Source organism: Cynocephalus volans, chromosome 4 (genome assembly GCF_027409185.1).
Source record: "Cynocephalus volans isolate mCynVol1 chromosome 4, mCynVol1.pri, whole genome shotgun sequence".
Lineage (NCBI taxonomy): Eukaryota > Metazoa > Chordata > Mammalia > Dermoptera > Cynocephalidae > Cynocephalus > Cynocephalus volans.
This window is the reverse complement of record NC_084463.1, coordinates 8,434,085-8,451,876: the sequence shown is the minus strand read 5'-3', so window position 1 is coordinate 8,451,876 and position 17,792 is coordinate 8,434,085. Positions and strand designations below refer to the sequence as shown.

At 38.7% G+C, this 17,792-nt stretch overlaps 1 protein-coding gene across 1 annotated transcript in view; it reads right to left on the bottom strand.

Annotated features, from left to right (window-relative positions):
• The window catches only part of SIK2 (salt inducible kinase 2), a 115,645-nt gene that overhangs the window by 11,188 nt on the left and 86,665 nt on the right, over positions 1–17,792 (bottom strand). The window contains exons 5-9 of the mRNA XM_063093861.1: positions 14,433–14,557; positions 13,880–14,003; positions 12,346–12,566; positions 10,660–10,812; positions 4,897–5,061 (exon numbers count right to left, since the gene is read on the bottom strand). Of these exons, the coding sequence (XP_062949931.1) occupies positions 4,897–5,061; positions 10,660–10,812; positions 12,346–12,566; positions 13,880–14,003; positions 14,433–14,557 (788 nt within the window). The remainder of the gene's footprint in view (positions 1–4,896; positions 5,062–10,659; positions 10,813–12,345; positions 12,567–13,879; positions 14,004–14,432; positions 14,558–17,792) is intronic.

Sequence of the window (17,792 nt, the reverse complement as noted above, 5' to 3'; positions counted from 1 at the left end):
AGGGAGAGCTCAGCTCCTGAGCACTCCACCCTCCATGCAGTTGCCAAGCAAACCACCTAATGGCAGGCAGAAACAGCACACAAAAGGGAGCTGTGATGTGAGCTCTTCTGGCTGGTAAAAGCCCCATTGAGGAGGCAATTATTTACCTCATTACCTTAACTATTCCCCCGTGGAAATCAATCCGTTTTCTCCTATGAATAGCTGCTCAGGAACAGCCAGCCATAAGGCGCTCAGTTCTGAGCAGTACTTTCACCTGGAATACACTGGGTAGAGCTATTGTTTCCTTTGGAAGCAGAAGCTCATGTATGTGAGAGGTGACGTGGGACCTTCCTGTGCCAAACACAGGAAACTTTCCTCTTATGGCAACCAATCTGAAGGCATTGCAAGGCCCTATTTGGAGGAAGACTTGGGTGACTCAAATCTTTGTTTGCTTGGGGGTGCAGATGGTTATCCCAGGAAAACTGTTCTTGGGCTATAGCCATTACTAGGATAAAGTGACTAATGCATTGCAGGGTTTTAAAATGATGAATGGTCATTGTAGGGAAAGTGAAGGAAAATGGTCAGAGCCCCTCAGATGTTCAGAATCTTGCGGAGCATTTGCTGTAAAAATCCACATGTGCCCAGGTGTTCCTTGGTTACTATCTAATGTAATTGCATATGTGCACCCAGGTGTCCTGGGTTATCGACCTAAGTATAAAAGACTAACAACTCTAATACACGACGCTTCTCAAGATACTCCGGGAGGCCACTAGGGCAGCTGCTCCTAGCTCTGAAGAAAGCCTGTTAATTTTTCACCCACGGCTCCCAGGATCTTTTCCTATTACCTTGCTCATGGACCTGCGTGTGAAGGGTTTGTGACCCAGTCTGTATAATGGGCTTGAGGGGTCTTTGAGCCCTAGCTTGACAGTCATTTAAAAGGAAGAGTGGCAGATACTTTCTACCCAGACTACAACCAATTTTCCCCAGGGCACCAGAAAACAAAACTCTGAAATCTGGCCAGCAACTCTTATTCTCTCCTTGGCTCTTCCCCAGATAAGTTTTCTTCTTTTGACCATACTTAATAGTTTTCTTATGGGAAAGAATGGCTGTTTGAGAATTTATATTCATACCTCTAGGCTCCTTAATGGTCTACTAATACAATTTTCTAAGACTAGCCAAGGACGATTTAGAAATGAATAAAGCAACAGAGAAAAGAATGTTACTAATTATTTTCAGAAATCTTTACACCTACAGTCTCTGTCAAAATTTTACCAGACATTTCTTGCAGTATAAACTGTACAAGCAGGTTTTTTTCTTAATAAAGAAAAGTTACCTTTTTCTGAGTCACCCAAAATACCCTCGTCCCCCTGAATTTAAAATTTTATTTAAATTGTCAGCATATAAATTTATCTTATCTAGACTACAAGAGGAATTGTTTTTCATTAAAAAATGTTTGCTGAATTCAATTTCATCCTATGACAGTAGAAAACAACGATCTAATGTTTGACTATAAAGGCACCATGAAGGCTGCACATAGCTAATAGGTGCGAGCATCTTCAGCTGTAAGTTCAGGTTTCCTGAAACAGCTGATCATCATGCCACCCTTTACTGCCAATTTACCCAGGGACTTGATATAATAAGAGCCTAAATTTAGCTCTGGGATTTTGTGACTGAAATATTGGGTTGATCTACCTAAGATACCTAAGCTACTAGAAATAAGATCTTTTGCTCTAGGAAATAATCTAGGCTAACTATAAATTACTTAAAAATACAATGTGGATGAAATGTCTATTTTTCAATACTGTTTTTGTCTTTCCTTAAAGCTCAATTGATCACTTCACTTCTAAGAGAACTCAAATGCAATAACTGACATACGTGTAGGAGTCAAACTCTCAGAAAACTCACAATCGACTGAGAAAGCCCCTGAGCCCACCACAGTACAAGATTCTAGCATATGAGATTGGTAGACTGCTATGGATTTAGTGTCTGTGTGTCCCGCAAATTCATACGCTGAAGCTCTAATCCCCAACGTGGCTATAGTATTTGGAGATGGGGCCTCTAAGGAAGAGGGGCCCTCATCAATAGGATTAGCGTCCTTATAGAAAGAACAGCAGAGAGCTTACTTCCCTCCAACCCCCTGCATTGGCACAAAGGAAAGGCTACGTGAGGAAATAAGAGTGACAAGATGGCCATCTGCAACCCAGGAAGACGACCCTCACCAGAAACTAAATGGGCTGGAATCCTGATCTTGGACTTCTCAGCCTCCAGAACTGTGAGAAAATTAATTTCTGTTGTTTAAGCCATCCAGCCTGTAGTATTTTGTTATGGCAGTGGAGCAAACCAAAGCACAATGCTAGCCAGTGAGTTTGGAGGCTAGGAGTGTGCCTTATTTAGATTGTATTTGAAGTGCCCAGCAAGTTTGTTAATGAGAAGGTGCTGTAGGCTCAGACCTCAGTTCCATCTCTTATGTAAGTTGCTTAACTTCTATCAAGCTCAGTTTCTTTAATCTGTAAAGTGGGAGTAAAGTTGTTCAGGAGGATTAACTAAGATGGTATATAAAAAATATGTGCTACCTTAACATTAGGTACTCAATAATTTTAATCTATTATTATTTCTTGACCAAAGAGAATGCTTTATAACAGTAAAAATTTAAAAAGCATGAGAATACAACTACAACGCTTTCTTTTAAAGCATTTTTACCATCTTGAGGCAAATTAAAACAAATAATCAGATGAAGAAGCAAAGACCCGAATAACACTAATTCTAGAAATTTATCCTAAAGAAATATCAGAGGTATAGTCACAGATTCAGTCAAAAAGCTGTTCACCTTGAGCATATATGAGGACGTAAGAAACTGAAGTAGCTGATGGTCAGCAATAGGAGAGTAGTTAAATAAGGGGTCAATATATTGAGTAGTTCTTAAAACTCATGCTTTCAAAAAAATTTCGACATGGGAAAAATGCTTATGATATAATATTAAGTAAAGCAAGATACAAAATTACATGTAACAGGATACAAAGTAGACTTTGTTTTAAAAAGTCTGCTCACCTCCTGCCACCCATCCACAACCCACTTTAAGGAAACACACCAAAATATCTTTGGATAGTGAGATTACAGATAAATTAATTTTTTCTTACCCCTCTCTGGATTTTTCATGCATAATTATGACTGGCTTTCTTTTTCAATTTTAAGTTATAATTTGTTATAAAAAATTCAAATTCAGAAGTAAAAGTGAAATATCTCCCCCTTATAAAGCCTCAGAGGTTAACACTACTAAGAATTTGATGTATATCCTTTTCAGACCTTCTCTTATGTGTAAAGAAATGCTCAGAAAGATTTATTCCATAGGGTTTATGCATCTGCCTCCCATATGGTCCCTGTGTCACCTGTGGGTCTCAGTTACTGTTCAGAGTACCTGATCCAACCATTCTTATCTACAGTTGGATCACTATCTCACAAAGGTGCTATTTTTTGCAGAAACCTCAACCAAAGTTTCAATTTGATGTAAGTAAAGGAATTTTACTGACAGTTTTAAGCACTGAAGACTTCTGGGAGAGAAGGGCAGGTGAACTGTCTTTGAGATGCACAGCACCTGCCCCCAATTGAGAGCAGAAATGAAACTGGTAATAAATGTGACTATGAAGCGTTTATTTATGGGCCCCAAAGAAAGACGTACTAGGAAGGGGAGAGCGACAAGCATTTTTGCTAACATATAATGGAATGGCCCACAAATTAAGACCAGCGGATGTCTATGGCCTGGCTGAGTGCCAGAGTGGCACTGCCAGTGTGGGTGGCCGGTTCCAGCGTGGTGCTGCTCTTCCTACAAATGCAAATGCACCATCTAGCTACTGTCTATATCTTTTGCAAAATCATTCATTTCCTGTCTGTTTCCTAGTTACAGTAACAATCACAAGCTGTAAAAATAGCTTGCCCTATATAATACAGCAGACAGTGCCCAATCTGTGATTTGGGCCTGATGCCCTCACAGACAAGCCTTTAGCAGACTGCATTTTAATGTTTTTGAGGGAGTTAGATTTTCAAAATAAATGAATTATGTTGCCCTAATTTATGTCTAAATTTCAGAATGGGAATATAGTAGCAATTTATGAGGTTACTTAACATGCTAGGCAACTACAGGCAGGAAAAACAGGCTGTCCACAGGAGTAGACTCGTCCTCAGTGGCATGGGCACTCACCACTTGTGGTCAGCAACTGGGCCGAACACCTGCTTGTGGCAGCCTAGTATCGAACTGCCTGCTCCGGGCTGAGTTCTAGCTAGAATCATGATTTAACTTCTGAATCGACCTCTAGAGTTCCTGAGTTCTGAAGATGGCTCTCATCCTCCCCACCATCTAGGCTCAACCCTTGTTATCAGTTTGGACTTCTCTCTAGACCCTAATATTCTATCAACTTCACCTGCACCGTCTCATTTCTGTCACCCCTCCTCTGCAGTTTCCCACCGCAGCCCTTGTCGCCTCCCTCCTGGACATGTGCTCTAACCTTCTACGGTCGTTGCTGCCGATCTCTCCTACCCAACACAGTAGCCTCAGCAAAAGAGGGGCAGTGATAGTAACGCAGGCAAAGCCCAACTCAGCACAATAGTTAAGCTGTTGTTTTCAGAATCATAATTTGTTACAAAAACCCAAACACTTGTGAGGGATCTACAGATTTGAGGAGAGAAGGAACTGATTACAGAAAGAAAAAAAGAGGGCTTTTGAGAAGTATATATGATGTCTGACAAGTTATTTATGTAAGTTGTAATGTTAAACACTGAGAATTCAGCCCTGGAAGCTTTTTTTTAAGTTCTTATCCACAAAAACAGCACCCCTCAGTGACTTGAGGAAATGACAAAGTTCAACAAAGCCACGCTGGTCTTTAGCCAAATCGCAAGTTCTGAGTCTCTCAGACGCATCTGTACCTTGGGAGTGTCCACACAGTCTTCTTCCATAAACGCTGCTTCTGCCTGACAGCCTGACGCTGGGAATGAAAAGGCCTCCACGTTGGATGCCTGCGGGAGGAGGGCAGACCGCATCAGTCTCGCGTTCGGTGGATGCATGGCCACTGGGAGGCCCGCGGTTTGTGCCTGTAAATATGGCAAGAACAGACAGTTTGGGCACATTAATACTTCGTCTACAAATGAACAAAGTTCTTAGAATACAAAAATTCTTCCTGGGGCAATTAAAGGATAAATAGTTATTTAATGGAAACTCCAGAAAAGATTTGATGAAATATGTATATGGTATAGGTATTGATTTGAAGCAATCTCAGCTATCACTTATTCTGAAATAGGTTGTACAGAATTTCATTCCTGTCCCATGATGAGGTGTGTGACTTTCACAGATGTCTGATAAGAAAGCAAGTCTTTGCAAGAAATTGAAGAATGTTCTTTGTTTCAATCAACAAACGTATATTGTTTCTTTCCTTAAATATGTTACCTGGAGAGATAAAAACAATAGAAGAGTCCCTGCCTGTAGTTCAAAACTGAACCAGGGATAGATATACACACACAACTAAGTACAACACAATGAACACTTAAGTAAGTGCTATACCTCTGCCTTTTTTTTTTTTTAGTGTGTTGTGACGGTTTATATTTCTTGGCAAGAATGTGTGTGAAGAGGAAGAAAAGAGAAGCAGCAGTCACTTGAAGGTGACAAGAAGGTCCCCTTCCTTCGAGGAATTGCACGACCTGAACACAGCCTGCTGGCCCAGAGGAAGGAGAGATGCTTATTGCTGAGCAAGTTATACTCCTGAAGTTAACCTACTAGAAAGATCCTGATAGTTAAATCCATTCTTCGTGTCTCCTTTGTCAACTACGCTAAGTAAATAAGCATTACAAATTCTTTTAAAAACACATTAAAGAGAGAAGCTTCCCTTATGACAATTGGTAAGGATTGATTTTAAAGATGAAGCTGCTGGATCTTTTTGTCCCCATCCCTTCAAAACTAGCAGAATAATTTATCAGATGTGTTTTGAACACAACAGACATTGTGAAACATCTAAGGGAACAATCATCGTACCAGACTGTAAAAGGCAGAAGAATGGCCTATATTTTTCCTGCTATGGTTACTTCAAGAGATATAGGATGGTGAGTTTTAAATTCAAACAAACGAAAGGGACAAAATGATATGACATTCTAGCTTCTCCTTTCCCAAGACCTGATTCCCAGTTCTGTCACTCACTAATTATGTGACCTTAATCAGTTACCTAACTTCTCTCAATCTTATTTTCTTCACCTGTAAAAAGGGACAAAATACCTACTGCACAGTAAAGTTAGGATTGTAAAAATAATATGTAAAGTCCTTAACAGTAATGTTAATTCCTCCTTTCTCCTTTCTAAAGTCTTTAAATGATCACAAGAATATAGGAATTGGACTGCAAAATGAATGCAGTTTTGTTCTCAGATACTATCTAATGGTTTCCACTTAGAATTTCAGGTTGATGGTTTTCAAGGATGGGGAGATGTGTTAGAAATATGAGGAGTCTTCAAAAAGTTCGTGAAAAGATTTGTGTTATCCTTTAATTCTATTTTTACATGAACTTTTTGAAGCACCCTCATATAGTTTATTTTAGAATATACTTCGAATATATTTAGAATATACTTTATATTTGGTATATTCAAATATTCATATCATTGGATAAATTGCATAAGATAAAGGATAAACAGCAATAGCAAAGTGTCACTATAAGCGTACTTCAAAAAGTGTGGAAAATGGAATTAAAAGATAGTATGAATCTTTCCACAAACTTTTTGAAGTCCCCTTGTAATACATGGAAGGTAGAAACAGAAAATAAAAAGCAAAATAAAACTGCACGCCACTCTCAGCACAATAAAGAATCCCTTTTCTTATATCATCATTCTTCAGGCTTATATTCTGTGCCACTTTTGAGGCTAAACAACTTTTTTTTTATTTCAAACATAAGTCATTTAAATTAATTTCTCTAGCCACCAAGTCACAATGTAAACTTTAAACTTCCTAAAAAAGTACATCTGGTACATTCTTCTTACCCATGTCATCAGCTTTTCAATGGATAAAACAAGTGTGATTTCTATTTCCCAAATTTATTAGCCTGCCTTCTATATGAAAGTAGTCTAAATTATTAGGGCAAAACATTACCTGGAGCAGTAACAATTTTCTTTCCTATAGGAAAACTGTTACCGCTCCAATAGGCATTTACTTGTTATGAACTGAACTGTTTCCTCCCAAAATTCTAAGTTGAAGCCCTAATCTCCAATGTGACTGTACTTGGAAACAGGGTCTTTAATGAGGTAATTAAGGTTAAATGAAGCCATACAGGTGGGCTCTGATCCCACAGGGCTGGTATCCTCATAAGAAGAGGAAGAGATACCAGAGATCTTTCTCTCCATGCTTGCACAGAGAAAAAGCTGTGTGAGGACACAGTGAGAAGGTGGCCACCTACAAGCCTGGAAGAGATTTCACCAGAAAACAATGCTGATGGCACCTTGATCTTGCATTTCCATCCTCCAGAACTGTGAGAAAATAATTTCTGTAGTTTAAGCCATCCAATCTGTGGTATTTTGTTAGGGCAACCCTAGCAAACTAATACAATGCTTTTTCCTGTAGTTGTGGAGGGCAACCTCTAATCAGTAACTAAAGAAACTGGAATGACTATTTCATTCTCATCTGCTTACAGATGATGCCAGCTTGAAGTGGAAGGACTGTTAAAAACTAGTGGTTAGAGATCATGATAGAAAGGTATGACATTTTGTTTCTAAAGAGTTGTCTGAAGTTAATTAGTTGCCATGTTTCCTGAATGTTATACAGCAAATATGAGTATAACAACTCTAAATCTATGTATGATGGGAATTTCACTGTTTTCTAAATAACAATGGGTACTTCATCACTAGATGATAAATTCCTTAATGGCAGGGACTGTTTACTGGGTACTCCTGAAGCCACAGTGACTGGGACTGTGCCTGGCACACAAATGCTCTATTTGCTGAATTCAACTGTTGGTTTAGGTTAACTAATTTTATGTTGTTAGCAATCTTTCAAAGAAAATATTTCCTTTTTATATTTAAGAACACAGGAACTCAGAAATGATGACTTGCCCAAAGTCACTTGGCTCTGTACAGAACCCAAGGTCTGTCTGATTCAACAGCTCATGTGATCTTTGCACTGGATCATATTGTCTCCTCAATTTCTTACTGCTATATCAAGTAACAGGTGATTTGCTACTTTATCAAAAAATTAGAACATCAAAGAATTAAAGTGAGAAGGCTCTCCTAAAACTTTAAGCACACTTATATCCAAAAAAACAGAGAAATCTATTTTTTTTTTTTTTTTTTGAGAAATCTATTTTTAACAAGCTCAACATTAAAACTTAGAATGTGAATCTCTGAGGGAAGGGAATGTTTTCTTCAGCCCAAGTGTCTGTTGCTTACCAGACAGAAGGCACACAAGACAAGTGTGTGGATGAGCACTGAAGACTTCATTTGAATTAGATACATTTTAAGTTACAGTAAGGTTTCTATGACAACTTGGGTCAATGCATAAAGTGAAAACTCATGGGGAGCTTGGTATAAAAAAAAAAAGTTATCAAACATAAGAAACCATGTTATACATATCTGAACTCCAAGCCAAACTAAATATCATTTGAGATATCCCAGAGAATTTGCTTAAAGTCTAGATATGAAAGGATATCATGTACAACATACGCACGTGCTCAAGAACAATCGTTTATGTAATCACTTGCCACCCCTCACTTGTGGAACATTTAAGAAGAATAAAGAAGCTTGGCAGGAAAGTCTGCTACAGCACTGGGACTTTCCTGCTTCCTTGTCTGTCTGGCGGCATTAGCAAGAGGGAAGGGATACCACTACATCTCACTATTACCCCAACTTACGAATTCTCATTTTATCTCCCTCTTTTTGTCTTGAAAGCAGTATCACTGAACTTTGAAGGTTTCCAAGTGCTCAGAGATACTTTAACCCAAATATCTGGAACTGTATCGCTGCATTATTTTACTCACATTACTTTATGTATAATGTATAACAAAACATACCATTTGCCTATTAAAATCAAGATTTTAATTTCCTTGTTTTTTTATATTCTGTAGAAGCCAATGCAAAATGTTAGTATAATCCTGTAAATTTTGTAAAAGGCCACAGAAATGCAAAGTCAAAACTCTTCTGCTCTTAATTTCACTTTGAACAAAGTAAGTTACTCACAGAAGTGGACAGGAATCCTAACAGAGCAGATGAACACACCACCCTTCTTCTCAATCTTTGTGTAGATGATTCCCCAAATATCTTTAGCCCCAGCCTCTCCCTGGGATCCAGATCCATACCTCCTCCTGAGCAACTGAGTTAATGCCACCACTATTCTCTCAGGCCCAAGCTCAAGATGGAATCATCTCTAACTCATTGTTGTCCCTTCCTCCTCAACGTTTATTTACTATTTTATATAACAAACACTTACAAAGCAGTTACTATGTGCCAGGCACTGTTCTAAGTGCTTCACAAATATTAACTCATTTAATTGTCACAATATTCTATTATTATCCCCATTTTACACTTGGGAAACTGAGGCACAGAAACACTGTAAGAAACTTTTTAATGTCACACAGCAGGAAATGGCACAATCTGGGATTTGCTCCAAAGTACCTGCTTTTAACCATCATGCTGAGCTGCCTCTCCAAACCATTGCTAAGTTCTTATGGAGTCTACCTCTGAAATGGTTCTTACACTTGCCCCTTCCTTTCTACTTCTAGCACATTAGTTGAAGCCTTCAGTATTTCTCATCTCAACTACTATAATAATCTCCTAACTGCTCTCTTCAACTCTCTTCTCTTCCCTATCCAACCCATCCTTCCCAGTGCTACCAGATTAATTAGCTTAAAGCATGGCTATAGTTATATCACTTTTCTGCTTAACAGCCTTCATTAGTTCCTTATTGCTTCCTGAATTGAAAGTAAACTCTTTACCTTGGAATTCAAAACTCTTCACAATATGGCTGGCTTCAACTCACCTCTAGAACTCTTCATCTTCTTGTACTTCAAGTTGGTTAACTTGACCATACCCTCCACTTGCCTGCTGAGTATACTTCTGCTCATCTCATGCTGCTGCTTCTGCTTACCTGCAGTACCTTCCGTCCTGCCTGTTCCTGACAAAGTCCTCCGTACCAGTGAAGTTCTGTTTTCCATGCTGTCTCTCCCATGAAGCATTCCCCATTCAGATGTGGCTCTGTCTCCCGATCCTTAGCTCTTCTACAGCACTCATCTTCCCTTAGTTTGAGTGCTGGTTATTTATAATCTTATTTCACTTCTACAGTGTAATGTCTCAGAGGACAATGACTGGATTTTATACATCCTATTCCCTATAGTGTTTGATAATAGAAGCTTGCACGTGGTAAATCTGCCATAAAAACTTGTTAAATAAAACTTCATGTACAGGCTAGTTATGTTAACTCTCAACATAAGTGAATAATAATAATCAAAAAACATCTTTTAAAGAAACAAACTGTTCGAAATAAAGTTAATCCTTAAAAAACAGGAAGGGGCTAAAACACTGAGAATGTAGTAAATGACAGAGGCAGAAATTTTACAGAAAAACAGAGGGTAGAGGATGAAATCCTAACCTTTTGTACTACAAGATGAAAAATGTGTCAAACATGTGAACAGGCACATGCACAGATAAGACTGTGGGCTAATGGGGTGTTACCTTGGCAACTGTTTGTTCAGCAATGGTGCTGGGCCGGCGCTGGCGGCCATCAAGTCTCTGCTCCACAGGAAAACTGCTCCTGTGTGACTTCAGGCGTTCCACCAACAAGAAATAAATGGCAGCAAAGTGGTTATAGCTCTTGTCCTGCAAAGACTGAAAGAGAAAACAAGTGCTGAAGGCAGAGAACCATAAAAACCAATCCAGTGGTCTATACCTTTCTAAAAAGAAAAAAGAGGGAGGAAATCATGTGTTCTTAAAAACAGAGTGACAAAGTATGCCTGCAGATGAAAGCTATTTGAGAATTTAGACTGGAAGGCAGAAAGTTTCTATTTCTAGTATTAATTATATAAAGGGTGATATCTTTAAATGACTTGACCAGCTCTTTTATATTAACAGGATCCATTTATTTTACTGCATTCAGAGAAAATGCCATCATTGTCTCATGCAGACATTCTCCAATGCTGTCATATGGTCCCATCTCATAGCTGTAACTATGGTGTCAGTTAGCAACCTGAGCCCAGAGCTCTAATTCCATAGCTTCAATACAAGTCCAAACGATCAAAACTCTAAAGTGAATGATTAAAAACTTTGTGGAACTTTCTGATGATTATTTTGGGCTGGAAGAATGACATCTGGTTGCTAGATTCAGAGACACTATGTCTCTGTTCTTAGGTAATTTTTTCCTCTTGTTTTTGCAGTCCCACCCTCTTGAAACCTTGAAAATAAAGTTGCTTCCCAAATTTTCACATCTCTAGCCTGCCAGCTATCCCAAGATAATAATGGAACAGAGAAACAATTGCTCCTTAGGCTTCTAATTAATTCCACCTGACAGTTTGCATGGACACTATGCAGGGCATCCCAGGTACAGAGAACTCTCAACAAAAATCACAGGCCAGCGGAACTGCACGCACAGCTGCCATTCTGGATCTACTTCATGGACAAGTACAGAAAAACATCATTGAATGTGCGATGAGCACAGCAGGAAAGCCCTACAGTCTGCAGCCTTGGTCTTTCACAGCCAACATGGGAGCATTAGATAATCTTCCTAGTTATGCTTCCTCCTCAAAAGCACTGTTTTTTACTGTTGTGAAGGTATTAAAAATATGAATATCATATAAATATGCTAACTATTAGAGGACAGAAGTAAAAACCAAGAGAAATTTCCTAGGTTCATGATCTTCTCAGTTCTATGAGTTCTGAATCAGAGACCCACCTATTTTTGCCTTCTGACTTTCTTCAGCTTACAATCTAAATCCCATTGGGTTCTGTAAACCTGATGCCTACCCTTCTTGTTCCCTGCTCAGCCCTTGGCCTGTTCCATATCTGCACATTTGTGTTCCACACAAACTAGCTAACTACAGTACCTATATAAAACTTCATGCATCATCTTGGAAGAAACTTTCTACCTTGTATTTGTTAAACTTCCATCTTTGTCTTTTCTGAATCCTCCATAAGTGCATTCTCTTGAACTTTTTAGCAGATGGGGCAAAGGAAGGAATTCAGACACTGAATAAAAGCAAATATAATTAGAGTCTGATGTGATCAATAGGCAACACTAAACAGCACACGTAGGTGCTGGGGACGGATGTGCTAAAGACCAGGATGACAGGTGTGAGGATGAAATTTCAAGTTACTAAGTGCTGTAGAATCCTAAAACATCTTTAGTCAAATCTCTGATCACTTTACCTCAATGGTTTTCTGTTGATCTATTCCAAGGCTGTGCATCAGTCGCAGAACCTGTTCATTAAACTCCCCAATAGATGGCTCATTTTCTTGCTCTTGTGGATAGAGAAGAGTTCTCTGTACAGGAACTTCTATGAGCATCCATTTATGCTCTTTGATTTGAGCTATGGTTAGCCGTTTCGATGGGTCTAGGACCAACATCCTTCGAATAAGGTGCTCACAATCTAGAAAACACAATGTTACCAAAGTCGCATAAATCACCTTGCACTTCAGGGTTATTTGCTTGACTCATGTGACTTTGTACAATGGTGTTAAACTTTGTATCCTCCATTACAAAGCAGAAGGTCAAATAAATAAATGAATACATGAGGGTTACTTATATTTGTCAAGTTCACATGGTGAACAAATACTTAAGAAAAACAGGACGGTGAAGGTCTATCCTATTCTGTGCTAAATGAACCATTTTAATGGGTTTCTCCACTGAAAATATCTAGCAGACTTAGATTTCCACTAAAGAAAAAGATAAGCCTCATTTGTAGAAGAAGCAAATAATAAAATGATCATCAGTCACATCTAAAGCTGAAACAGTAAGGCTATGTAGGTGAGGCAAAGAGCTTTCCTATGGGCTGTTGCTCTTCTCCACATCACTGCAGCTGAGAAAAATGAACGTGAAATATTCTTGACTTTTGATTAAACTAAGCAAACTGCACTGCTGCAACTTGGCGCACTAGCTTTTTCTCTGAGCTAACATCATGTTCTCCATACACCCCACACAGTTAACCTTCTAGCACTCACTCTATGCCAGGCACCCTGTTAAGTGCTTTATATGGATAAATTTAATTAATCCTCACAATACCCCCAGGTAGGAATTACAATTATCTCCATTTTATAGATGAGGAAATCAAAGCACAGTAAGGAGATACAACTTGCCAAGGTCATACGGGCAGTAAGTGGTGGACTCAGGATTAAAACCGGGTAGTCTGGCTCCAGAGTCCATACTAAGAGCATTATTTCTACTATTTTGTTAGTAGAAACAAAAGCGTTAAGGATCATAACTAAAAACAAAACTAAGGAGTAAACTTAACTGCCACCTATGTAACAACCTCACACAAAACAGGCAGGGATAATCACATTTTATCTTAATTCAGCAGGGCTTTTTGCCAGCTGGCTTTTAATTTAATTTTAAAATGTTTAATTTTGCACAATCCATTTGGTACTTAGAGGAAAATGGTTGTGAATCTGTATCTATGAAATGCTTCTCTAAGTCTAAAATAAATCTGGGACATTTATAGACCCAGAGTGAATGGGAAGACTTGCTGCTCTAAAGCCGGGAAACGTTCTGTTTTTAGTTATAAGTAGGAAGGCTGGAACTTGTCTTACTTACATGGAGGGGGTTGCTTATATCTATGGCTTTTAAAATGACGCGATCACTTTATTTGGCACCCGAACTCTTAGAAAGAGGGAAGCTTTTGCCTAGGCACTTCATGTGCAGCATAAATTCTGTAAAGCACAATTAGTAAGATGAACAGTTTGTTACCTTCTGACATGAAATATGGAATCCGGAATCTTCCTTCCAAAACCCTCTGCCTCAAAATTGGAAGAGTGGGTCCATCAAAAGGCAGAGCTCCACAGACAAGGACGTACAGAACGACTCCCATGCTCTAGGGAAGAAAACAGTACAATCACCTTTCTACTGAGAACCTCACTCTTTGTTTTCCTAAACAACCCAGGGCTCGTGAAGTCATATGGACTGAAAAATTCCTGTTTGAATTTATTATTTTCTCAGAATTTGAAAAAAACCCTGAAACCCTGACTACTGCAATATGTATCCTATAACAAACACCAAAAGATCTGAAGTTGATCGTTTTGATTACTACTTAAATTTAAGTCATTGCTGCTGTTAGGATGGTAACACCTGTGCCTAGAAATTCTTTCCTACGGATCCATTTCAAGATGTTCTATTTATAGTCCAGCGGATGGAGAAAATATGAAATACTGCTTAAGTTTAAATACCAGAAACTTCTAAGATGAGCCAGAGAACCAAGTATTATCATCACAGATGCATTTAACACAGCAAAGCAAAGCAATACCCAAATGTCCAGCTGTGGTCCTTCATACTGCTGCCCTTCAAAGACTTCTGGGGCTGCATAAGGAGGGCTGCCACACCATGTTGCCAGCAGTTCACCACTTTTAAAGAAATTTCCAAAACCGAAATCTATTGGGATGGAAATAAACGTTACTTTCATCTATGCTCTCAAACTATACTGCATTTCTCTGTAGTAGATTTCATAATATGCTATATTAACAATATTACCACTTACTATTCACTCTCTGAGGAATGGGATGATATCTACCTTGTGACATTTCCCTAGCACTCAGCACGATGACTAGAAAATAGCAAGCACACAATAAATATTGTTGAATGAATGTGTAAGTGAATAAAGTTTTCTTCTCAAAGAGAGTGAGAGATTGGAAAAATACTTTAAATCATGTATTTTTACTGCTGAAAGAAAATCCATTGGTGTGGACAACCAACTTGAATTTGATAACCTTAGAATTTCAATTATCAGATGATTGATAAAGAGCTCTATCTTATATGGTCCATAAGGAAAAATACAAATGATATTTACCTAAACATAACTGAGTGACTGGTTGCTCTAACAGCCATTACCCAAGAGTAGCAAGATATATCACCTTTAAAGGCAACTGAGCACAGTGTTTCCAAAGTAACAGCTTTCTAAGTGCTGGTCCACACATCCTGTTTTAGGCAGATACCCATCTGAATAGCTCATCTGAATGTATGATGGCTAAATGGCCCAGCCATGGGCCACCTATCACCACTATTACTTATTCATTTATGGAACACAGTGGTGTTATACTTCAAAACAGTTAATGGCCTTCTCCTTATTGTCTTAGTCATACTGAATCTATAGTTTTGATATACAGAATGTACTCTGGAAAGCTGTACTCAAAGCTGTACATCAATATACAAGAAAAACATTCAGTGAGCTCTGGTATAAATGCAAGCTTACACCCTTTTGCTAAGCCTTTATACAGTCTTATATTCTTAGTGAAGAAACAAATTCCTATTATTTTGTAAGTTGTATCTGTACTATCTTATAACATTCTCTTGACTGAAGAACACTGCCTCAGTAACAGGAACTAGCTCTACACATAACTGATGCATGGCACTGCATGCAGAGAGAACTTTAAGAGATGCCCCGAGGGGGACTGGACTGAGTCTCCACTGTCTGACTGACTGGCTTTGTGACTTTGGATCAGTCTTTGTAAGTGAATCTTAGTTTCTCCATCTGTAAAGTTGAAATAATAAATATAGTCAGCAAGTTGTTGTGATGGTCTCAAGTGTTAACATAAACTCACACCTCGAGATTATGCATACATCTGTAACTTAGGCAAAGCATTTTCTTAGCTCGCTGACATAAAAACTGGTGGCAAGCAGAAGTAACAGTAACAACAGTAGCAATCCCCATTCCCACAGCTTCATGGAAAAGTACAACCTATGAAGTTAGGGAGAACTAGCACTGATTTCCAGTTCTGCCGCCTTCTAGCTTTGAGTCCTCTAGGGAAGTTATTTAACTTCCCTGAACCTTAGTTTCCATATCAATCAATGTGGGGATAATCCACCTATCCAGGTAGGATACTTGTGAGGACTGATGAAGTTAAGAATGTCAAATGCCTACAGCATAGTAGATGTGAAATGTCAGTTCTCTTCTCTTTCTGTGAAACCATTATTACCAACTATTGCCTTTCTGGTAAAAAGTCCCTGAGAAAATAAACAGAAGAGGTAGAAAAAGAGTGGAGGAAGCTTAAGGGTTCAGAAGAGAAAAAGGGTACATCTGGGGAAAGGGCACATTCAGACATAGTCTAAATCTGGTGAAACAACACTGCGGTCTGTCCTGGGCATCCAGGAGTATGAGGCAAAGTGGATGCCAATGAGACCTTTTCTCTTTAAAATGTGACCTCAGTTCAGTCCTATATTCTACTTTCCAAAATGACTGTCAGAAAGGCCTTATCTTCTCAATTCCACCTCAATGACTAACCACTCCTATCACACCATAACCCGTGTGTACACATATAGATGTATGTTTCTAATTTTCTAGGAAAACCATACTCTGAAATGAGTCAAGGCTGGATGTTCAAATCAGGTTTAAAGAGGAAAATGTTAATTTCACTCACACAGAAAAGCACAAGAAGCTCTGCGGTATGTTTTTGGAGATCCTGAAATAGGTACAATAATTGCTGCATTTTAAACCATAATCACAGGATAAGTTTTAGTACATGTAAGTTGAGGATACTCTCCAAATAGCACTGTAAAGTTTTAATGTCTCAAAGAGCCCTTATAGAGCTACTTCACTCTGAACTTCCCCATACCCTAGTGAGATGAACTCGAAGGAGTGACTGGGACAGAGGCCTGCCCGGAAGGCAGGCTGGCCTCTTTATTGCTTTAAGCTCTCATTGGTACACTTCACCGGGAAGCAAGCAAGAGCTAGAAAAGCATCACTATGCCTGTGGTAGCTGAGTTTCAACCTTGGCTTTACAGATCTGGGACAAAAAAAAAAAAAAAAAAGCTTCCTGTGCACTTACAAGAAGAATAGTAAGAAGCAGCTCTTTAAGTCTATTTTCTGTAGGTAACTGAGGAAAACAGGAACTTGGGTCTGTCAGAATGTTAAAAGAAACACTGAAAGACAATCAGACTCACTGAGCTACTACAGTATCACACACCCAAAGGTCTTCTATAACTCTGTCAAAGCTCTTCAAACATTGTATTTATAATCATTGGATGAATGGGTGAAGGAAGACTTTGGAGTCAGGCAGATATGGGATCAAATCCTGGGTTTACCTAGCTATGTAATATTGGGCAAATTACTTAAGTTCTTGGAGACTTGGCTTCCCCATTTGCATGGGAAAAATATCTACTCTTCATAAAGTTGTGAATATTGATATAAGGAGATAATATATATAATGCTATTGAAACATAGTAGGCGCTTAATAAACGGCAGCTACTGCTGCTACCATTCTCATTATTATTATTTTACTTACATACCTTCCCCATTAGACTAAATTCCTTGAAAGAAGAGTGTAGGGGAATAATAGCCTGTACTCCTGGCACTTACGCCCTGTCTGCTGATATTATCCTTATCTCTTTTAAAAGTGCTAGAAGCTGATCTAAAGCTCTCTGAAGATGATTTCTTCTTAATAACCTTATGAGGAATCCTTACTTTAGGAGAAAGTGAGAGTAGAAAATTAAGTACCTGGCCAGAGTTATACAGCTAGCTACTAAGTTGCAGAACTGGAACAGAAACCAAATTTAACTACAGAACCCTCACCACTTCTATGTCCTTCCCTGGCAAAAGTGATACGTAGTTATTTTTCAGCAACTTAATAACGGTCAGGTTTAAGAAGTGGCAATAAAAAGGTACTTAAAAGAC